This window comes from Leptodactylus fuscus, chromosome 2 (assembly GCF_031893055.1).
Source record: "Leptodactylus fuscus isolate aLepFus1 chromosome 2, aLepFus1.hap2, whole genome shotgun sequence".
Classification (NCBI taxonomy): Eukaryota; Metazoa; Chordata; class Amphibia; order Anura; family Leptodactylidae; genus Leptodactylus; species Leptodactylus fuscus.
Window position 1 is genome coordinate 40,762,882 of NC_134266.1, and position 25,407 is coordinate 40,788,288.

Here is a 25,407-nt window from a genome sequence, read left to right on the forward strand (position 1 = left end):
TGGAAAAGACTGTGGTGGAAATGTATTGCATTTTTTCCACAGCGTTTTTCACAAAAAGTCCACAAAATGTTCCTCTGCAGACTTTCTGATTCTGTTATAACCATACAGAAAGTTATGGTGTAGATTCTCCTCTTCTTACTGTGTACATTGTATGGCAGCTAGTCTTCTCCACCAGTTCAGAGAGAAATGCAAACTAATGATAGAGACTGCAGATGAAAAAGCATTGAATAGTAGAATACAAGTCATAGATTAGAGAAGGCCCTAGACCCTGGGAAATAGGGACGCCATGATTGAGGGAAGGATTAGGGAACAAAAGGGTTAACTTTAGAGGAGTTTGAGTAAGAAAGTAAGGGGTGGAGTCAGAGGTGTTTTAAGGGGATGTAGGGTGAGACAGAGGTCAGTGTGACAGTTGCAGAGATAGGGAGTGGCCTGCCCACCCGCCCTTATTTTGGTTTAGTTGAGTTGGCGTCATCCTGGGGTTGTTGGGGGAGAGAGGCCTAATGGGCAATTTTGTAGGACGTCATCGGTGGTATGGAGTTACTGGTGGCGAATGTAAAAGCCTGGGATGTCCTTTAGTTGGGCTTGGATCCCTTTGGGGTTTCAGGCCTGTGCTCTTATAAATGGTTAGAAAGTTTGCCCGAGGTATGGGTTTTGCACCTGGGCAGATTGGGGGCGGCTCTTATTCCCGGGGTGGGATAAGCTGTGAGTTAAGCACTTTATAATGGTTAACTTTTGTACTTTTCTTATGGTCTATTATTTGTGGGTTTGTATTTATACACCATCTGTTTTATGGTGGTGTTTATGTATACGTTATTTATAAAGTTATGTTATTTATGTGGTTTAATAAATCGGCCTGAATAAACCAATTTAAATCCAGAAGGTAGTCCGAGTCTTTATTAGACGGACAGTGGGGGGACCTACCAGGAAGTGATCCGGACAACTGCGTAACATTTTGGTGCAAATTTATCCACTTTTATTTTTTTTTACTTAGGTTAGCAAATTTTCCATATTGTCATATAAGGCCACCCCCTGGAAGTCCAAGGTTTGCGTTCTTTCATTACAGACTTGGATACAGTACAGACCTGTAACAAATTGCACTTCTCTTTTTCTGTCTTTTTGAAAAAATAAGGACACAGAGGAAAGCCTGACACTTTGTTTTTTTTTTTTTTTTTTTTTTTTTTTAAAAAAAAAGCTTTATTATGAATAGAATAAGGAACCTGACACTTTGTTATGGGTCACATGTATCCATTAGTAATATGGATAGTAGAGGACCAATAGGTGAATATATATACTATACTGTGCAGAAACATCAACGTTTCCCATGTCCTCCTCTATGACTCGGAATTGAAATGGGGGTTAAACAAACCACCCTAAAGTACATATAGCCAAGTTTTATCTCTGTTACATAAGTTTCAATGCGGTGCAAAAAACAGCTGAGCAAGTAGCAGCAAGTAAGGAGTCCATGGGAATTGAATCTACAGAATAATAAAGCCCAGGAAGGAAACTTTCTCCGAATCTCTCTGCTCCCGTAATTGCTATTATTCTTGCCATGGGGAAAATTCTCAATATCAGTCGAAAATGTTCACCTGCAATCTAGTAGCGTATTATAGGCTGGAAATATGCATAAAATAGCTCTGTCTAGACAGCCGTGATCACACAAGAGGGGCATGAAAAATATTAGCGCTATGTGACCATACAGATTAGGAAGGCCGTAGAAGTGGATGACTCAGACTAAAATTGATATGCTGGGGTGAAAGATTAATCTTTATTGAGGATGTTCACTTATAATTGACTAGACACATCGATGATAAACTACACAGTCCAGTCATATTAATGTGAGCACCGCCTACTTTTGACATCAACGTTAAATAACCAATCGCAGAAGGCGCGTGTCATCAGCCATCTGGGTGCACTCATCATTGTGGAAGGCAGGATGGATCAACACAAGTATGCATCTATCCTTGCAGACCATGTTCACCCCTACATGCGAATTGTTTTTCCTCAGGATGATGGCATCTACCAGCACCACAATGTGACGTGTCATAAAGCTCGCAGTGTACGTGAGTGGTTTGAGGAGTACCAGGATGAGTTTACCGTACTCCCTTGGCCAGCAAATTCCCCAGACTTGAACCCAATGGAGAATCTGTGGGACCATCTCAATCGGGTTGTTCATGCCATGGAGGTTCAACCGCATAACCTAGCGCAGCTGGCCACGGCACTGGAGTCAGCATGGCTCAACATTCTAGTGAACATCATTACAACATCCCCTCTCTTCCTGCACGTCTCGCAGCGGTCTGCTCTGCGAAAAAAGTGGTTATTCTGGATTTTGACAGGTGGTCACATTAATATGACTGGACTGTGTACTACTTGGGGCTTATCACTTTTTTAGACTGCAAAGTGTTTTACCAGTATTTAAAAAAAAAAAAAAAAAGTAGGTTTTTTTTTCAGAAATGGCGCCATTCTAGTTCAATGGTTGAGTCTGGTATTGCAGCTCAGCCTAATTCAAGTAAATGGGGCTGAGTTGATCGTTAATGGGCTCGGGTGTCATCACTTTTGTGAGAAAAAGCAGACTTAGTGTATACATGCACTGAATAGTCTCTTCTGCCTTAAGTTTGCTCTGATCAGTTTCCCACATTTTCCGCTTATCTCGCTCATCCGGTGAAAGTCGCATCTTTTACACTTTCCATTGTCCGATCCTCATTAATTATTTACCGTCGTGTCACATCCTATCTGCATTTTTCTGATAACCCCGTGGGAATCTAAATGCTGACTACACAGCGTATTTTTTTTCACTATGAATATGTGCCTATGTGCGAGGCGGAACTAAAAGTAATTGACATGTCTTTGCCCTTTAATAAGATTTTGTGTGTAAATTTCAATATTCGGTATTAGTACAATGTGCTGACTATGGAAAGAAGACACTTGAAATTCTTTGTGCTTTCAAGCTGTAAAAATGTTCATTCTGGTAAAGCGCAAGTGTTATTGGAAAGGGACATTGATCTCATTTTATGATTTTCTGCTGGGAAATTTGTTACAGTGAGTAATTTCTGGGTTTAACTGGTTGTTATCTCATGGTTCTTAGTAAATCTTATACCATTTGCATAGACAAACTTAGAGGGCTTGTCCAAATTTCTTTCTTTTTATGGCCTACCCTTACGATAGGCCAGTGATGGCAAACCTTTGTAAGACCGAGTGCCCAAACTGCAACCCAAAACCCAATAAATTATCGTGAAGTGCCAACACGGCAATTTAACCTTAAAACTCTGTGGATCCACAATTGCGGACCCACAAATTACAGTCGTGTGAATGGGGCTTTACAGAGCTTGTACTGGAAGGTAAAGGTCTCTGCATTTGGTACTTTTGAACAATTAATATTCGGATCAAATTCCACTTCGGCAACTTCTATTCGCTCTTCTCTAATCATAAGGAGCTGGCTGAATATTTGCAGTGGGTAAGCCTCAGTAGCTTTATAGGGGTATTCCTTTAACAACAAGTTACCTCCTATCCACAGGATAAGGTTTAACTTGCTGGTGAGTGGGGGTGTAAATTCTGGGACTCTCAGCATTCATGAGAACAGGAGGTGTTTCGCACCCCAGTTTGATGGGAGGAAATTAATGCACCCATGCCTTGCCACTTCAGACTTGGTGCTAGGCATGACACAATGCATCAGTTATTCTATGAAGTGCTCCTTTAATATCAACATTTTTAACCATTTTGAAACAATGTTTGCAATCGCTTTGAAATTTACTTTCAACAAAATATTAGCATTAATCTGGTTTTGCAATATATACTATGGCCATATAGTAGAGCTATAACTCTGCTGATGCAGACCCTCCACCAGGACGCTGGCTGCATGTTTGTGGTGAGACAGTCTTAGTAGTAGTAGTCGGTTTACATACAAAACCTAAAAACGTATCTAATGGATGTCTGTGGTGTCCAGTTTTCTATGATCTAGTCTCATAGTGCTGATAGATACACTAGACGGAAAGCTTTGTTATCTTACACAATGGGATCTCGAGTGGTCAATCCTTCTTTTATCAGCTAGACATGATCTAGGTCTTGTCTGAAACAAACCACTCCATTAAAGTTATTCCATTCAACAATATTACAGCATCTGTGTAAATAGATGAGGTTCAGTTAACCCTCTTGTCCAAGAATAATCCTCACTGTTCCAATAATGGAATCTATCTCATATATATCTATCTCTAATCTATCTATCTATCTATCTATCACATATCTATCTATCTATCTATCTATCTATCTCTCTTTCTATTATCTATCTATCTATCTATCTATCTATCTATCTATCTATCACATATCTATCTCTCTTTCTATTATCTATCTCCTATCTATCTATCTATCTATCTATCTATCTATCTATCTATCTATCTATCTATCCATATTATCTATCTATCTATCTATCTATCTATCATCTATCACATATCTATCTATCTCTCGTTCTATTATCTATCTCCTATCTATCTATCTATCTATCTATCTATCTATCTATCTATCTATCTATCTATCTGTCTGTCTATTATCTATCTATCACATATCTATCTCTCTTTCTATTATCTATCTATCTATCTATCTCCTATCTATCTATCTATCTATCTATCTATCTATCTATCTATCATCTATCTATCATCTATCTGTCTCTTTGTCTGTCTGTCTATCTATCTATCTATCTATCTATCATCTATCTGTCTCTCTGTCTATCTATCTATCTATCTATCTATCTGTCTGTCTGTCTGTCTGTCTGTCTGTCTGTCTGTCTGTCTATCTATCTATCTATCTATCTTAAATCTTCTATATGAAACCTGCTTTTCTAAAAACATCTTAGAAAACGAAGGGCATTTCCATGTAAGCTTCTCACATAGATGTCATGTCTAGGTATCACATGTTCATAGAGCATACTGCTGTTACTGTAAGCATATTGTCAGCTTTCAATGCTATAAATAATTAACCTTGTTAATTATAAATTCAGGAAAGCCGTGCTAGAGTTTCAGAAGGATCCAATTTCCATGAAATTGAAAAATATGTAACAAGCTTTTTGTATAGCGGACTCAATATTCCCTGAAATAAAGACTTTGTGGGTGGACAAAATCTGAGATATTACTGTGTAGACTTCTCAGGAATCAGAGAGCATTTACTGACAGATTACATGTGAGTCACAATGCAAGTAATACTGTTATGTCTGCTGCTTTTGTTTTTTTCCTGGGTTGCAGCATTTCGTTCCCAAGAAATAAAAATAAAACACAAGCTGCAAAATGACAACCATTTGACTAAGTGTTTGTTCAATCTTTCAACAGTGCTTGGAACCTTGCAAGGAAACCTGGGATTTGAAAAAGAATAGCTGCCAAAGTCTGTGTGAGGTATGTCAGATTTATTCTGGGCATGGAAAGAAATTTGTCGTGAAAAAATATAAAGATATTTTTGTCCATGGTGATTTGACAACAGTCTTCAATAGAAGCCATTATATTATTCACAATGTTGTTACCTATGGAACTGTATCTATATTGCTATGCGTGCATCAAGATAATGTTCTGCAGAATGCAGATTCACATTCTAATAAAGTTTGGTGACAATCCATAATGGAGTAAACCGGCTTCAAAACAGTAGAGTCAAAATTTGGAAAACAAATTCTCAGCTGTTTAATCCCCCTCCGATCCAGTATCCTGTTTGTTGATCATTTCCAAGTGATGTTGGTGACGTCATGATGACAAGACGTGCCCACTGGCCCTGGCAGGGTATCAGATGTGGCGAGTGATCAACAAACACCAGCTGGAATCTACAGAGCAGGGCCATGGTGGAGAGGGGTAAACACGTAAATACATGTCTTTTGTTTTATAGGTTTCCACCGCCAACAAAGTTTTTTTAACCAGACAATTCCTTTCAAGGGATGTGTTAGACTAACTGTAATGCTTGTTCACACTAGCGTTCGGGTTTCCGTTCCTTGGGTCCACTCAGGGACCTGAAAAACGGAAACCCAATCGGCTTACAAAGCAGTTACGGGTCTGCTTGGGGATCCAAAAAATGGAAACTCAATCTGCTTAAAAAGGGGTCTGCCAGGTTCCGCCCGAAAAATGCAGAATGGGGAATGGAGTCCTTACCAAGCACTAGTGTGAACCGAGCCTAAGAAAACCTTTCAAACCTCTTTGACCAACTTCTCACGACCACCTTAAACACATTTATATACAGCTAACTGTGTACATGTGAATGTGGACAGGCTGGACTTACACGTTAGATTTTAGACTGTTATCTGTACGTTCATACAGACGACTTCTCGAAACACACAAACAATGAACGTTCCGGCAAACCTTATTGAAATGATGGAAATGACATGGAGGTTGTAGTTGTGTTAGAAGTACAAACACATGTCCACCATACTCAAATTGCTCAAAGGTCTGTGAGTCTAGCCCAGTGATTCCCAAAGTGGTCCAGGTGGACCTCCAGGGGTCCACGGGACACTCAACGGGGGTCTACGTTGGATATAATCTTCACATTTTTTTGACGAGTTTTGGGAATATCATAGAAATATAGCAGCAGGGGGGCCACCGAAACGAGAAAAAATTTGAAAGTGGTCTACGAGAAAAAAAAAGTTTGGGAACCTCAGGTCTAGCCCATACACGTATTACTATATCTGACACAAAGCTGTAAAAATCCAACAGAACCAATTTTAGTCCTGACCAAGAATAGTTGATGATCAGCGGTAGGTTTGCATATGAATGATCGTTTGCCAAATGTTCACAATCTGCCACTTCAGCCATGTAAAATCTAATTCACATGGCAAGTATTAGATACTGCCAGACACTCTTTCAGCCTCCTTTGGCGCCGGTCCGATTCTTCACTCCCCCACCATCCGCCATTGGCGAAGGGTTGGGAGGTAAACCTGAACACACTAGATGGACTGCAGGTTCTTTAGAAAACCTTAAGGTTTGGCTGACTTTAATGTGTATATATGTTTAAACATATATATGTAGCAGATATTGCCTGTTAGTAGCCAGTTGCATTGCAGCTATACCGTGTGCGATCCTGGGTAACTCTGGAGCATCTCAATGATCAGTAATTGAACCTAAATATAGAACTTCAAAGAATCGTAATGAAGAGAAAAACACTTATAGCTTACAAAAAATAGCTGCAAAACAGAGCAAGGGAGATGAAGGCCAGGGGGCAAATGAGACCCCGAGGGATAATAAACCATTTTAATTAACTAGCTGCAAATGTGCAACTCACAGAAGACAACCCTTTACTTCACATTGCGGGGCTATAATTAAAGGGCCACTACTGTAATACACAGGCTGGATTATACTCAATGCACTGTACAGATAGCTCCGACTCTTAGGAATGACTGATTCAGGAGCTTATCAGGACTGAGGACGATCAACAAAGGCTTTTCATCGCGTGGAGGCATTTGTCCCTAAGCATAACAGACTTCCTGTTAGATAAACGAAGCCTAAAATAGCCTATAACATATGGCATCTGCTTACATGAAGATACGTGAATGGTAACGTTAGCTATATATCATGTTTATTAACTTCTAGGGTATAGAACATATGTTGACAGAACCTACAAGGTATTGTAGTTTTCAATAGTACTTGGGGGAAATCTTGGAGAAATATGTTAATGCTTAAGCTGACCATACACATTATATGATTGGTGACGGAACCTATCAAATGTGACCGGACGGATCTACCATCTAAAGTGTATGAGGGCCTCCGGAGGGCCCCCTGACTCTCCCCCAAAGGTCACCACCGGGGACATAAGGATCAGTCTTTTACATTTTAACTTCCGAATTCTTTAGTCCTTGGCCAGATAAGTCGCCCCATGAGAGAGTATCAATGGATGTAGAGGAGCAGTCGTTGAGATGATCATCTTTCTTTCTATAAAGCATCGTAAAAACTGGAGTCAGCAAAGGAAATAATAATAAAATCTTCTGTCATTTATTTCAGCCGCTCTTTCCGAAGAAGCACTATGAATGCTTAACCAGCTGTGAGTTCCTCAAATCCGTCTTGTCAGTGAAGCAAGGCGACTGCCCAGCTCCAGAGAAAGCCAGTGGATTTGCGGCAGCGTGTGTCGAAAGCTGTGATGCTGATAATGAATGCTCTGGGGTAAAGAAGTGCTGTTCCAATGGCTGTGGTCATACGTGTCAAGTACCGAAAAACTTGTACAAAGGTAGGACTTCCTGCAGTCAGAAACACATTTGTACAATACCTAGGAAATCTTTTTGGTTTGCAATGGATGACCCTGAATTTTAAGGTGACTGGTCAACTCTCCTGACATGTCTGTTTAATTAAATACTTATATTGTCCATGGAAGACAAATTTTTCAGCCAGTGGCAAGAAGGGGTTACATCAGAACATAATGTCATTTCGGGGTGTGTCTTCTCATAGTTCTATGTTACTGTCACTCATATCCCTATTAGACATGTATCAATTATTTCCCAATTGGAAGTTACCATTCTTTTTGTCACTGGGTGTGTCCCTACACAGCCTGACACTGTCAGCAAGGATTGGGTGTTGGTAGAGTGTGCAGCGTGCAGGAACGCAACCCCAACCGGTAATATCCAGTTATCAATTTATTCATTACTTTATACACAGTCCAGTCACATTAATGTGACTACCTGTCAAAATCCAGAATAACCACCTTTGGCAGAGCGGACCGCTGCGAGACGTGCAGGAAGAGAGGGGATGTTGTGATCATGTGCACTGGGATGTTGAGCCATGCCGACTCCAGTGCCGTGGCCAGCTGTGCTAGGTTACACGGTTGAGCATCCATGGCGTGAACAACCCGATCGAGGTGTTCCTACAGATTCTCGATTGGGTTCAAGTCTGGGGAATTTGCTGGCCAAGGGAGTACGATAAACTCGTCCTGGTGCTCCTCGAATCACGCACGTACACTGCGAGCTTTATGACACGTCGCACTGTCCTGCTGGTAGATGCCATCATCATGGTCCGCAAGGATAGATGCACACTTGTGTTGATCCATCCACAATGATGAGTGCACCCAGATGGCGATTGGTTATTTAACGTTGACGTCAAAAGCAGACGTTGGTCACATTAATATGACTGGACTGTATAGATGGAATGGAAGAGGCATGGTAACATAGACATATAAGAAAGCATGATCTGCAGTTGTTATATTATAGGGAATACAGTTATTTCTTTAAAAAAAAAAAAAAAACAGGTCAAAAGAGGTGAAAGCTCCTCTGCTGCAAAGAAAAATCAGCTGCTAGCTAAGTCCAGGATAGTAGTTGTCATCTTTTATAATGCAGATAACCCCTTTAATCGACAGTAAAATGATTAAAAAAATTAGTTTTTTGTTATGATTTTATCCTTTAAATACTCAATGTATTGTTGATTTTGCATTTTTGAGCAGGGGCTGTGGGTGAGGAGAAGGGTGGGCTATATAATTGGGTTATCCTGGAATAAAATGTGACATTATCAGTATAATAGAATATTACAACATATCAGATCTGTGTCTGCTTTGATTAGCTGATCTGTGCGGTCCTAGGTGTTGGATATAATATTGATCACCTATCCTATGGATAGATCAATATTTTAATCCTAAAACCTCCTATAGGGTCAAAGCCCCACGTAGCGAGTTGTGGCAAAAAAGCGTTGTGAGAAAAGCCGCGGTGGCAACGTATTGTGTTTCCTCTGCGGTCTTTCTGCTTTCATGACACCGATAGGGACACCGTCGGCGTTTATGTAGGTATAATTGACATGCTCTGATTAACAAAACCGCGTTGGTTTTGGAAATCGCAACGTTTCCACTGCATGTATTTTCCTGCAATGTGTTGTTGAGGCCACATGGGGCCCCGGTCTATCTCCGCTTTGTCACAAATAATAATACTTAGATCCTTGAGATCAGGTCTTGGTGACACTTACAGAATATTATAGTTTGAGCACATTCTGTTCTTTCTTCAATAACGTCTTTTAACCTCAGCATGTGCTTACATGTCATTTATCCCTTAACATAGAAATAAGATTGTATCCTCAGAGTACGACTTCTATTCTCTATCTCCAGCTACGAAGGCTTAAAGGAATATTCTTCAGAGCTGTCCTGATATTATTTATATTAAGCCGCCAACCACTTAAAACTAGAATATTGTCGGAATAGTTGTGACAAATCCAAGGTTGACAGTTCATTCGGCCCCCACTTCCCTCCAGTGAATAGCCTGACATCAGCTCATTGTGTGACCACTCACAGCAGGATCTCAGCATTCAATGAAAGCCTCTTAAAAAGCAGATGCTTTATACCTGGAGGATAAGAGGCTAATTGTCCTCCCTTATTACCCTTTCATTATCTAAAGAAAGTGATCCTAAAGAGTGGCCGGACATTATAAAAGATACATTATTAAAGTCAAGCATGTCCAATTCTGCAAATGTAGGTTGCCTGGAAGTGAGTGGAAAGTAGTCATTAGTCAGAATAGGGCACGTTGTTCAGGCCAGGAGAGCAATGTGTACCTCACACCCCTTCATTACATGATGAATTAAAGGAAATACTTAGCTTAATAGTACTAATGATATCTCCCACATCTGGCAGTGTATATTGCTCTTACAGAAACCTGCTGACACGTACCATCACTAATGAATTCATGGCAACTAAGGGAAACATTCCAAAGCACAATCCATTCATTTCGCCCGAAGACTAAGTTGGATTGATAATAACAATGGAGCCAGCCTAAAATAGATTGTTTGGAAAACCCTGTATTGCCCTAATGGGTTTGGTAAACTGATCGTTCGGACATTCGAGTGCACCTGAACCCATGATATGGCCATAAATACTGACTTGACTATTTTGGCCAAACATCTAACATTTGGGAGGCCTCACCACATTCCCCTCACAGAAGAATCGGGCATGTTAAGATTAGGGTTGAGCGATCGGGATCGGAAAAGATCGTGTTCCGATCGGCGATCAAGTAAATTTCACGATCGAGATCGGAATTCCGACCCGATCTTTCCCAGCGGGATCGAGATCGGGGGTTATCTCAAGATCGGCTCAACCCCAAAAGTGACTTTTCCCATAGAAAAGCATTGACTAGGGTTGAGGATCAGGATCGGAAAAGATCGGATTCCGATCGGCGATCGAGCAAATTTCACGATCGAGATCGGGATCGAGATCGGCTGGAAAATGATCGGAAATCGGATTTTAAAATCGATCTTGAAATCTCAAGATCGGCTCAACCCTAGTTAAGATGCTTTATTTTTACAGATTCTTATTTTATGGCCACCTTTGTGTATCATTTCAGTGCTCCTAGTAGCCAAGAAGAACAGCTCTAACATTCAACGGAATATTAAAGGGTATCTTTCACCACCTCCACCAACACCAGTTAGGTGGTCACTCCATTGATTCAGACATCATTGGAATCTTTCCTCTAGCCCCCACTATTCCTGAGCAATCAATGCAGTTGGTTTTGGTGCCTGATATGCATGGGGAGTATCAGGCAAGGGGCAAAAATCTGAGCTCTCTGATTCTCTTCAATAAGAGGGGAGCAGTGTCAAGGCTCAAACTCAAGCTCCTGCGGGATAGTGGTAGCCTAAAAGCGGCCATGTTTTACAGTCACTGCAAATGTAGCAAATCCCATCCACACATTGCAGAAAAATACGTAGAGCGGAAACTCTGTGATTTCCAAAACTGTCACATTTTTGGAAATTGCAACATGTCAGATATACCCATGGAAATGTTGGAGGTTTCCCTACAGGTATAATTGAAGCAGAAAGTCTGTAGAAAAATCCGTGGACTTTGTCTGAAAAGCGCTGCAGGAAAACCGCGATGCTCTTTTGTTTTTTTGCTGCTATATGGGACTTAGCCTTAAAATTCCATTATCATTTTAATTGATATTTTTGGAACATCCCTCTATTTCTATCTGTCTAGTCTCATGCTTTTTTCTAGACAAAGTGCCATATGTGACTATTGGCTGTGTCTGATATTGTGCCTTGTGTTCAGTGACGTAAACGGGCCTGAATTGTAATATTAAATAGAGATGAGCGAGCAGTACTGGATCGAGTACCACTCGCTATTCGAATGTAAAAGTTCGATGCAGAACCAGCATTGATTGGCCGAAAGCTATACAGTCGGCCAATCAACGCTGGTTCTTCTCCTACCTTTAGAAGTCTTCTCCGTGCAGCTTCCCCGCGGCGTCTTCCGGCTCTTCATTCACTCTGCCAGGCATCGGGCCTGGGCAGAGCCGACTGCACATGTCTGCTTGTAGTGCGGTCTTGCGCAGTCGGCTCTGCCCAGGCCCGAAGCCTTACAGAGCGAATTCAGAGCCGGAAGATGCCGCGGGGACGCTGCACAGAGAAGACTTCTCGGAGGATCCAGCCCGACCCTCACTCGTGGACTTGGTAAGTATAATTTGATCGAATGTTGCCTACCCCTGAAACGAGCATTTCCCCCCCATAGACTATAATAGGGTTCGATATTCGATTCGAGTAGTTGAATATTGAGAGGCTACTTGAAATGAATACCGAACCTCGAACATTTTACTGTTCGCTCATCTCTAATATTAAACACAGTCCATGGACATGACGAATGTAATGCTGTCTCTAGACAAAAATCAGACCCTCTTTTTCTAGTCTTGGACAACCCCTTTAACTTCTGGAAATCAAAGTTTCTTGTTTCTTTATTGTTTCCCTGTAAAGTTAATGTGTTAGAAGACGAATCGTTCTCTCCTTTGCCGGAGCTACTGTTCTCCATCTGGTAATATCACGGGACAACAATGTTAAATCCCAGCAATTATAAGATTAGACATAACAAATAGTTTGTCTGACACGAGCCACCTGGTGAGACAGTTCTCCTCCGCTCTGTGCCGTCCTTCTGGTTATCTGCGCATCTAATTTGTTATACATGTTTCATGTTATCTTCTGGCTTGTCTATGAGGTGACATTGATGTTTATTATAGTAATATTGTATCATGATCAGTATTTCCGCTCTATGTATCAATCCAAATCAGATTAAAATCACAAACCTCGGCATTTTGACAACATATCACAATCTGAAAGTGCAGAAAAAGTAGAATAACTTTGTATATACTTTCCTTTACTGGTTTTGTACTCATTTTAAGGCACCCATACACCTTCAGTAGCCGTTAGCCGAATAGGTTTACGGCCAACAATTTTTCCTAACTATGAATATACAGTGATCTATAGCGTATATGTGTTTTGTATAGGGTAAAGGGAATAAGCGGCTGGCAGAGACTTATCTTATGATAGTAAAGGATTGGCCACATGCAGGGGAGTAACTACCGGGGTAGCAGCAGTAGCAGCTGCCACAGGGCCCGGGATATTACAGTTACTCCAGCCGGTAACGGGCACTTTCAGTAGGGCAGGGGCCAGGATCAGTAAGTGATGCCATGGGCCCCACAAGCACTATTATACTCGGGGGTCTTTTCGGACCCCCAAGTATAATGATCATAGGCCCGGGAGAGGAAACGGAACATAAAAAACAGTGTTATTTACCTCTCCGGGCAGGCTTTGGGCCTACTTGCGTGATGTCCCTAACGTCACATAACTGGGACCTGCGTCCATATGCATCTCGACGCAGGCTCCCCGGTCACATGACATCCCAGACGTCATTGAAGATGGCCGACAGCGACGGAGAGTGCAGCGGAGCTAGGAGTAGGTAAGTAACAGTTACAGTTTTTTAATGTTTTTATCCATCCTGGGTCTCCGATTATTATACTCTGGGGTCTGAAAAGATCCCAGAGTATAATAATTGTTAATTGGGGTCCACAATGGGGTATAATACTGTGTGCAGGGGCCACTATGGGGAATAATACTGTGTGCAGGGGCCACTATGGGGAATTATACTGTGTGCACAGGCCACTATGGGGCATAATACTGCGTGCAGGGGCCACTAAGGGACATAATACTGTGTGCAGGGGCCACGATGGGGCATAATACTGTGTGCAGGGGCCACTATGGGGAATTATACTGTGTGCAGGGGCCACTATGGGGGATAATACTGTGTGTAGGGGCCACTATGGGGGATAATACTATGTGCAGTGGCCACTATGGGGAATTATACTGTGTGCACGGGCCACTATGGGGCATAATACTGTGTGCAGGGGTCACTATGGGTCATAATACTGTGTGCAGGGGCCACTATGGGGCATAATAGTGTGTGCAGAAACGCGGAGTGGGGGTAGGTTGGTCGAGGTCTTTGGCGTCGGTCGGGGTTGGGACTCCCATGTCAAAAGTTCGCCACGGGGCCCCGCCATTCCTAGTTACGCCACTAGGCACATTCAACATACCAAGCCTTCTTTCCCCTCTTTTACAGGAAAGTTGGCCTGTCCTGTGAATGTTGGAGGGTAGGGTTGATTTTGCTCATGTGTGTATGGGCACTTTTACCAAATTAAAAATACAAAAAATGTGTGTTTTTTTCTTAATGCAATTTGCGTGCAGTTTCTCCAGACTTCATGGACAGCCATTAGATTCTGTATTTGGGTTCAGCTCATCTTCATCAAAGTGAACAGGGCAATAGTACAAACCACACACAGCCTATGAACAGATAAGACACTTTTTTCATAGGAAGTAGCCAGGTTTTTCCTGTTTTTTTTTTTTTTTTTTTTTAAAAAAGACATGCCTTATTTTAGTCTGATTGGGGCCTCACAGGTCAGAACCGGAAAAATGGTGGCGTTTTACAGTAACTGCAAAGTGGATAGGATTGAGAATCTCATGCCCACGTTGCGGTAAAACTGCAGTGCGGACACGTTGTGATTTCCAAATCTGTAATCAGCATGTCAATTATATCTACGGAAATGCCGGCAGTTTCCCCATAGATATAATTGTAACAGAAAGTCCACGGAGGAAAACTCAGCGAACTTTCTGTTTAAAGTGCTGCGGGAAGAACTGCAATGCGTTGCCGCTGCAGTTTTTCCCGCACTGCTTTATAGCTGCGGGTCATCTCATAGGGCCTTAGCCTAACTCTATATGTTTGGGAAATTCACGGACAGTACACGGATGGCGACCATGTGTTTCTAGGATTAAAATCTTAAATATTGTAAAGTAAAGCAATTCTGTTAAAAAATGGTATATCTGTTTTTCATGTCAACCGCAGACAAAAACACTTCCAAGAAGTTAATAGAAACTGTGTGCTATCCGTGAAAAAAATGGACAACACACGTCCATGAGAAAGAGACTTGTGAATAAGTCCTTAGTGATAGATTGAACATTGTATTTTGGAAGTGAAGGAAATTGGCCATGTAATCTCTTCACTTCCTTCCCTTGATAGCCTGTACAGACTTAAGGTTCCTGTTATGCAAAAAAAAAAAAAACATCTTAAACATGGGTTAAAATTAACTGTAAAATCCTGTTTTGTTGTCCTATATGACATAACAAGTACTTAAAGAGGACCTTTCACCGATTTGGGCACAGGCAGTTCCATATACTGCTGGAAAGCTGACAGTGCGCTGAATTCAGCGCACTATCGGCTTTCCCGATCTGTGCCCCGGGTAAAGCACTGTCGGTCCCGGTACCGTAGAGCTTTACAGTCAGAAGGGCGTTTCTGACAGTTAGCCAGGGACGCCCTTCTGTCCAGCAGCGCCTATCGCGATGTACTGTGGAGCGGGGAGGAACGCCCCCTCCCTCTGCTCACACAGCTCGTCCATAGACGAGTATTATCACAGTACAGCGCGATAGGCGCTGCTGGGCAGAAGGGCGTCCCTGGCTAAGTGTCAGAAACGCCTTTTTGACTGTAAAGCACTACGGTACCGGGACCGATAGTGCATTACCCGGGGCACAGATCGGGAAAGCCGACAGTGCGCTGAATTCAGCGCACTGTCAGCTTTCCAGCAGTATATAAAACTGCATGTGCCCAATCTGATTAAAGGTCCTCTTTAAAACAGTGAGATATCAGTTTATGTTTGGATGTCCATAAGTTCTGCTTGTTCCTTCTTTCTATAACAATTGTATACCCCAACAATACCACCAAATGAGGACTTAATAGCATAACTACGTATAAGTAATAACATTTTACATAATGTGCATGTATGGTAGTGTTTGTGGACAGACGTACAGCAAGTTCGGCATGTGTAGTAGTCATTAATGTACACTATCTACCAATAAGTATTTGGACACCTGTGATAGAATAGAAAAACAACATTTATTCAGATTCAATAGTTGGTAGAGCCTTCACCAGCGGCAATTACAGCCTCCACCCTCCGGGACATGCTTTTCACAAGTCCTTGTATGACGGCTAGTGGTATTTTATTCCATTTGGCTTGGAGAAGACAGGCAAGTTCTTTCACTGATTTTGGACGGCTGCTGCACCCCATAGTTCGGCGATCCAACTCGATAGGGTTCAAGTCTGGGTTCTGGGCAGGCCAGTCCAGTTGGTTAACCTGATTGTCACTGTACCAAGCCATGGTAGACCTCACTACATGACAGCTGGCGTTGTCATCCTGGAAGTAACATTGGTCGGTTCCATAGAACCACCATAATGTAGGAAGCACACTGTTATCTAATATAGTGCAATAGGCGTCGGCGTTGAGTTTACCATGTACTGGAACCAAGGCGTGACATACATTTGCATGGCTGTCCAAATACTTACTGGTATACAGTGTATTACCAAAATGTAACCATCAAACCATTACATATTAACAATATAAGACTTTGTTCCACTTTATACTACCAGATCATAGGCTGGTGACTTTATGTTAATTTGTCTCATAGACTGTTTGCAGTTCAGTCTCATCCATGCGAATGTAGTTTAGGTTAAATGCCAAGCACAGCCCTACGCTCTGTATAGCCCTGTGCAAGAAGCTGCAATGCTCACTTCAACATTGAAGTCTCTTCAAATAGTTTATGGTAGGATTGGGTTTCCGCCCTTTGGGTCCGTACGGGGATCCTCAAGACAGAAACCTTATCTGCTTAATGGGGTTTCTTGAGTTTTTACTGATTTTACACTGAAACCAGTGAAGAGAAAAGTGCTCCTTGCAGGACTTTTCTCTCTGCTGATCTCATACGGTGTCTCCAATGCAGATCTGAATGCAGCCTTACCTGTGGGAGTCTCAGGAGTCATATCTTACTGTTCGCATGTGTGATATGTCATCAATATGTAACTCCTGGAAAACCCCTTTAAGCTAAGGCCCCCACGTAGCCGGCCGCAGCAAAAAAGCGAAGTGACAACACATCATGGTTTTTTCCGCAGAACTTTTCCTACGGCACTTCCATTATACCTATAGGGAAACCGCCAGCATTTCAGTAGGTATAGTTGACATGCTGCGATTTCCAAAACCGCAACATTTTCAGAAACTGCAACATCTCTGCAATTTGTGGATGGGATTTGCTAGAATCAGAGCCACATGGAGCCCCAACCTGAAGCCTATCATGTGTAAAACTGGCTTATTTCTATGTTACACATCATACAATATTTATTGCCTAGTCTACTAGGTAACATCTTATACAGTACAGTCCTAGTCAGTCTTTTAACAAGGTTCTGGTAGGATCCATTTCCAATCTGACCTGTCATCAATATCTTTTGGCCGGATGATCCCTTTATGTTTGATAGCCTATTTTAATTCAGACTTTTTGTATGCAAATTTCTAGTTTCACCAAAAAAAAAAAAAAAAGGGAAAAAAGAAATGGTGATTAAGTCACATCTGTTTTAGGTGTTCTTGGCGGCTGTTGTACAAGGGAACACATTGAAATGCACTTGTACTTGTTCACCGCTTTTGTGATTTAGAAATCCATATGCTGACAATTACATTCGACAGAGAGGTTGAGTTATTTCCAATCAACTGAGTCCAATGGATCTTAATGGAAACCAGATGGGCATTTGTGCATGCAAATTGCAGAATCATTGCACATCACAATTAAGGACGAGGCCTGAGCCTACAAATACAACCTGACAGAGCTCATAATGCTCATCAAGCAAAGCTGGGACTGACAATTGTTGGCTGGCGAGCAACATGTACAGGTCAATGTTTATTCAAGCATATGTATATCTTGAAACATAACACTTTGGTATGTGGTATATATAGGCTGTATAGAACATTTCTGTAGACGAATTATTAGTATTATTATTAATTAGACGGGTATTGTTTTCTAGATCAAGTTATCTATATATGTTTCAGCCATCCTGGCAATCGTTTAATCTGATCAGCTTGGAAAAATAACCACTTTTGTCAAGAAAACACTTCTCGTGTACTTGGGATGTGTCTGTTTTTGTAGCTCCATTCTTTCATTGTGGATAGATGTAAGCTGCAATACCAGATATAACCTATAAGTGGCGCCATTTCTGGATAAAACAAACCCTTTTTTTTTCTAATCATCTCCTTTAATCATTTAGAAATAAAACAACAAATTACAATTGGCCTCTGACTAAGACTCCGCGGCCTCTGGCGTCTTGCTCTGCATGGTATGGTTGTAACTGATATTTACTTTGTATGTTGTAGGTGTTCCTCTAAAGCCAAGGAAGGAATTAAACTTCAATGAACTTCAACATGGAAATCTGGAAATCAAATGGTCTTCAAAATTCAACATTTCGGTGGAGCCAGTGATCTATGTCGTTCAGAGACGATGGAATTACGGGATACACCCAAGCGAAGACGATGCCACAGCATGGCAAACCATTTCTCAGGTTTGTTTTACGTACTAAGTATATAGACATAGATAGATGTAGACATATATGTGAGTTATACATATACTAGCTGGTAGTTACACTCAAGCAAACATTGTTAATAGGTGATAGTATTGACAGGACCCATTACATTACCTTCTCCAAGCATATTCAATAGGTACCTCCGAATTACAAAGCATGTTACAGTGATAAACAACATACCTGTATATTGTATGTCACTTTTTTAGATTTGGAGAAAGTCATTTTGAGGTCTTATGCAAATAAGGCAGTCAGTGCACTGGAGGCGGGCCTTCAGGTCCCTAGAGCATTGCTCTTGTCACTTAGGCCTCTACCATCTTCTACCTGCACACCGAGTGTTGATCCTCTCTCTGCTATGACATCATCTCCCATCCTTCTTGATCAACAAGAGCAGTGCTCCAAGGAGCTGAAGGCCCACCCTCAGTGCATCAAGTGCCTCATTTACATAAAACTTCAAAGTTGTTTTTCTCCAAATCTGCAAAAGTGACGTACATAAGCAAAGGTTATTTATCCCTGTGACATGGATGTGCCAGTTAAATATACTTTTTGGAGGTTGTAGACTCAGTTTAACAAATCTGACAGTAGGAACACTACAGGGTACAGTTTCACCCACAACATGGTCTCTCGAAGTGCTGAGAAGAAGACTTCAACATACCTGATGACATATGCCCCTCTCCTCTGTAGACCCTCTCAAGAGAGCCTTGTCTCGAAAGTCAGCCATACATATTAGATTAATTTTAGCCATAGCTACCTATTCCAGGTTTCTCCCAAATATTCCACACCAGTACATAGTAGAAGATCAGATAGAACATCTACACCTTTGTGTGTGTGTGTGTGTGTGTGTATGAGGTTTTGTGAGGGCTAGGTGTCAGCCAAATAACTGTCCAGCTGGCATCTATGTCTGTGGCCATTTAGGAAGGAATGGGACTTCTCTCACTACTTTTATGCCCGATCCCGTTGTTCTGAGCACTAGTTATCCACTTGTTCCCGCATTATTCATATAGTCAGTCAATATGTTAGTATTATGGTTGTTAGTTATCAATATTTGATGAGTGATAAGAAATGATCAAATTGACTAAATCATAAATTATGGGTTCACACCTAGGAAGAATATGCAAGTCTGTCTTCCATGATGTAATTAGGAAGACAGAGTCTCAGTTAAGACATCCAATAGAGGGCGCTCCCTTTAACATCATGCTGACCTTCTCAGAGGCCTTTGTTTGCAATGATGTCAGGATTATACTAGATACATTCTTCTCAGCATAGGACAGCCGTTTCGATGTATTTGCATCTCATCAGCTTGGCGTAGAGAGGACTGATCTGGCAGAGGTGAAAGGCTTAGACAGAATTTGACTTCTATGATGTAATTAGGAAGCCAGTGCCTCAAGTATGCACACCAATAGAAGGCTCTGAAAAGGTCAGCATGATGTTAAAGGGAGCGCCCTCTATTGGTTTGCTTGACTGAGATTCTCTTCCTAATTACATCATGGAAGACAGACTTGCACATTCTCAGTCAGCGCCCTCTATTGGTGTGCATACTTGAGGCACTGGCTTCCTAATTACATCATCAAAGTCAGATTTGCATATTCTTCCCATGTTCCTTTGCAGTGGAGCGCTCATGGCTTAAAAGACTCCACACACCTATATGGTGGTCTCTCCTTATCGGGTTCACATTTAAGTATACACATATGGAACTTACATATGTGTTGTATACACACTCCACTTCACTCATGATATAAAGAAGCAGCATTTGTAAGGAGGTCCATATTTAATTTTCATTAAATACTAAATACCACATCTGGCTCAATACTTCACCAAAACCAATTTTTCCATTCCAAGCATAAAACTGCTTTTTCGTTACTGATATTATAAAATATTGCCAAAATAAACGTAGGAAGGAGTGTAGTATTATGTGGCGAGGCACTAGTCTGTGAAGTGGGAGTTGTTGGCTAAGAATCAATATTAACTTTGTGTGGCCTTGCGAGAATCTCAAACTGCCTCCATTACAGTAAATTAGATTGTAAGCACTGAGGTCATAAGAATTTACTATATCTGCTGACAGGTCAAAAGAGTTCAGCTAATTAAGTCTAAGCCCTAAATCCTTACAATCAATAATATAAAAATAGAGACTCCACATGTTCGCCATCTGAAACCTCTGGAAGTGGAATCACAGTTACAAAGGTGACTGGAAACAGGTTAAAAAATTGGAATAATAATAGAAATGAAAGGGGATTCTATCATTAGAATACGCTTTTTACAATAAGAAAGACTATTCTTCTCTTACTTTTATAATTCTGATCCGCGCCACCATTCCTGAGAAATAGCTTCTTACATCCATATTCAAATGAGTTGTCTTGGAGCACTGGGGGTGTTCCCCGGCACTCAAAGAGCATTGCGGGCGTCTCCTGTGCTGCTTGAAAACTCTCCAGCGACTCCTCTGTCTTCTTCTCCGCCTCTTCTCTCACGTTCCCATTGTGTCTTCATTCAAAAGCGCCGACTGCTCATGTCCACAGGAAAATGGTTGACTGCACCAACTGCTCATGTCCACCGGCCATTTTCCTGTGGCCGCTCCCATTCAACCACAGGAAAATAGTCAACTGCACCAACGGACATGCACAGTCGACACTTTTGAATGAAGATGCAATATGGAACGCGAGAGAATTGGCAGAGAAGAAGACAGAGGAGTTGCTGGAGAGTTTTCAAGCAGCACAGGAGACACCTCCAGTGATGCGAGAAAATCTATTTGCATATGGAAGGAAAAGGATTTCTGAGTAAAAAGCAAAGAAAATCCTGACAGGACTCCTAGGAAAGACAGTAAGAGTCCTGCTTAACCTCCAAAACACACACACAGTGATTGACTTTTTCTATCACTGGTTCCAGTTTAAAAATGATGGACCCCATTGTAGTCAAATGGGGTTTGCTTGTGTAACCCAAGTTTAACGTTCCACCCAGTAGCGTAACTAGGAATGGCGGGGCCCAGTGGTAAACTTTTGACAATGATGTCCAACGTCACATGACCCAGGACACAGGCTGGGTTCATGTGACGTCAGAAACATCGGACAACTAGGAAGGAGGCCTGGCCAGGACCGTGGAGAGGTAAGTAACAGTGTTTTTTATGCTTCTTACCTCTCCCGGTCCGCTAATCATTATACTTAGACCCCCGAGTATAATGATAGCAGCGATAGCGGCTGTCACTGGGCCCCTAATGTCCCGGGCCCTGTGGCAGCTGCCTCTGCTGCTATGGCGGTAGCTACGCCACTGGTTCCACCTGTCTCCCAACGGACCTGAACAAAAGAGAGTCAGCACAGTGTGAACCTAGTGTTAGTCACTTGACAGATTACTATTGACTACTATTTATGAATAGATATCTATATACAGTTCAGATACATATCCATTAAATGTGAACTGGGCACAGTAAATACGGTGTAACATTAGCCCTATTTTGGTAAAAATGAGTGCGCCCTGATTAATCTCTATAGTTCTAAACTACATTTCTACTATATGTAATATCCTGTATATTAAATGCAATAATAATCCCTCGTAAATTGCTTTTAACATTTGCAAAATTCTTTACTTGACATTTTTTATCTTGTAATTTTTGCAAATTCACCGAACGTGGTGACATTTACTAGGCATTTGGCGGTAATTGCCGGTAAAAGCTATGATCTTCTCTGTAATTTACAGATGAGAAAGCTTTATTTAAAAGTATTTTTAATGGGAAAAAGTTAAACCCAGAACTTTACAGATCTTTCCATTTTCTTCAAGTACTAGTTTTGTAAGTTTTTGGTTTAGTTGTAACAATGCCTGAAAACTTCTTTTTACAGTTTCTTCGGCAAATAGTTACTAGTGATAGAGTAATATTACCCAACACTTCAATAAAAACAATACGCTTTTATTGGGATGAATCCAGTAGTTCCGAACTAATATTACAATATTGTAAAAATAAAATCTGATCTATGGCTGCCCATACACATTAGATAGCCATTGTCCGATTGCTTTTTGAGGCAGATAATCTACAATAAAAGAAAAGGATCAAGTAGATGAATATCAAGTAGATTTTGTGAGTTTGGATTATGTCTAGCGAGAGTCATATATATTAGATGGTAAGCTGATTCCACTGAAATTGGTTAGTTTTATTAAAACACGTGTACCTGTAAAGGGTTCATAGATGGCGGATACACTGTGGCAGATTTATTGGGACTGGAATTTCCTATGTCAGTCTTAATAAAGGTACCAAGAAGCGCAAGATGAGTCTGAATAATCAAAGGGCTCCAGCCTCTAATAAATCAAGTGCTGATCAGTGCACCGGAATGGAAATCTAAGGCCTGGTTCACATCTGTGTTCAGTATTCCGTTGAGGGAGTCCGCATGGAGACCCTCCGAATGGAATACCGAACGTATGAATAAGCGGAGAGCACTGAAAGCACCTGGACCCATACACTATAATGGGGTCCATGTGTTTCCTGCGTGCTGTCCGTGGACAGGAAAGTAATTCATGAAGTACTTACCGCATGGAAAACACACGGACCCCATTATAGTCTATGGGGTCTGTGTGCTTTCATAAGCTCACCGCTTGCCAAGGCGTTCGGTATTCGATCCCCATGCAGACTCCCTGTACGGAATACCAGATGTCAACTAAGCCTAAGCCATTCAAAGAACTGGTGTAGATTTCCTGCATAACTCACTCAAGAAATTTGGAGAGAGTTATAATAAATATGTGGGGTTGAGATGTCTTTGCCCCAACTCTATCTGCTCTTTGCCCCACTTCGCCCACATTCTCTGAAAATGGTGAGAGATATTGGGCAATGTAGTAGATGTTTGGCACAAGAAAGGGCTTTGCATCCAAGATGCGACACGTTACCATCCATCTCCCAGAAATTGAATAGGGAATACAATCCTCTACTCAGTCCGTGATTCCTGAGGAGCCAAAAACTTACCTGCCATATAAAGGAAAAGAAGTTCTACTTCTAGATGTTAAATATAGTCATACTGTTATTAACTAGAGATAAGCGAACACTGTTCGAATCAGCCGATCCGAACAGCACGCTCCCATAGAAATGAATGGAAGCACCTGTGACGCCGGCCGGCCGCCCGCAAAATCAGCGTCACAGGTGCTTCCATTCATTTCTATGGGTGCGTGCTGTTCGGATCGGCTGATCTGAACACTGTTCGCTCATCTCTATTATTAACTATAGGAAACCCAATGTATCTAAATGACCTGACAAAATCCTCCTATCCCTCCTAACCTCCTCCTGGAAATAAAGACCTTTATCTGTAGTTTCCTTACTTAGTTTAAATAACCTCAGTGTAACTGATAGGCTCGGGAATAAAGTTCAGCACACACTTGGAGAAAGTTTCTTTCATGGGGATAAACATGTGTGGAGATAAGATACATCAAGCAAACAGAAGAAGCCATAAGAAGGCCACACAGTGTTTAAATGCATATGACCTGCATGGCGGTCACCTCCTAACATACATCAAGTCAAAGACATACATTAAACTAATGGGGTCACTGAATGGTCATTTAATAAATCCATTGATTCTTAGCCAGTGCCATTCTCTATGGCCAAATAAAACACATATGGAGCAGCAAGGCTTGGAGGACAAGGCTAAAACAATAAATGTAAACCACTCCAATAACACTGGCTTTAGCTATACTGTAAATTGCAAATGATCAATTATGTATCTAGGAAAGTATATGAATGAGCGGTGAATATACTTGTGCCCATTTTACAACTTATAAATTTCCATGATTTCTGTGTAGTTACTTTAGGTTGGGCTCTATTGATGTTGGCTTAAGTTGTATTCTATTAATGTTATCCTCCATTAACTCTATATGGAATCGAAATCATTGCAGGTGCTTAAAGGCTATCCCTCACTGCCAAAGCCCATTGTGCCCAACAAGAAATGAATAAATCATCTGTAAATATAAATGCATGGGCCGATCTGTTTGGCTATACTGTTAACACTTCTATTGATCTGGATTAACATCAGTATTTTTCTATCTGGGTGACAGCCATCTCAGTGACCATTTTCCAGAACACATATAAATTGTATAAGAATAACTGAACAAAATTGTTAATGGATTTAGACGTTATAATGGCCTGTTCTAAAATAAAAAAGCGTCCCACAAATCAGAATTATAACTCATCAGGATAGATGATTAATGTCTGATGGCTGGAGGTCCCACCAACAGTCACAGGAATCGCAGACCCCCATTACAGTGAATCCATGGTTGTGCATGTTCCCTAGTGCCAAATACGGCTCTTGGGAACCAAAGACTTCGATTGGAGCCAAGTATGACACTTGGCAAGTGTTGTGGGAAATGGGACACAATCAGTGGGGTAACTAGGAATGGTGGGGCCCCGTAGCGAAGACCCCAACCAACCCCCCTTCCCTCGCATTCCTGTGTGCTCTATTATGCCACATAGTGGCCCCTGCACACACTATTATGCCCCATCGTGGACCCTGCACACACTGTTATGCCCCACTATTATGCTCCACTTCTCAGTGGTGTCAACCATCTTCAATGACATCCGGGACATCACATGAACCGGGATGCAGAACCTGGTCATGTGACATCAGGGACGTCACACAAGTAGGCCTGAAGCCTGTCTGGAACCCAGAGAGGTAAGTAACGGTGTTTTTTATGTTCCCTTACCTCTCCCGGGCCTCCAATCATAATACTTGGGGGTCTGAAAAGACCCCCGACTATAATAATAGTGTTTGTGGGGCCCGTGGCGTCACTTACCAATCCCGGCCCTGCCATGATCGGTAAGTAAATAGGGCCCGTTACTGTCTGGAG

General features: G+C 41.6%; 1 protein-coding gene across 1 annotated transcript in view; it reads left to right on the forward strand.

The window, feature by feature from the left end:
- Nucleotides 1-25,407, forward strand: part of ANOS1 (anosmin 1) — a 141,696-nt gene that overhangs the window by 64,647 nt on the left and 51,642 nt on the right. The window contains exons 3-5 of the mRNA XM_075263649.1: nucleotides 5,313-5,375; nucleotides 7,953-8,175; nucleotides 18,401-18,585. Coding sequence (XP_075119750.1) covers nucleotides 5,313-5,375; nucleotides 7,953-8,175; nucleotides 18,401-18,585 — 471 coding nt within the window. The remainder of the gene's footprint in view (nucleotides 1-5,312; nucleotides 5,376-7,952; nucleotides 8,176-18,400; nucleotides 18,586-25,407) is intronic.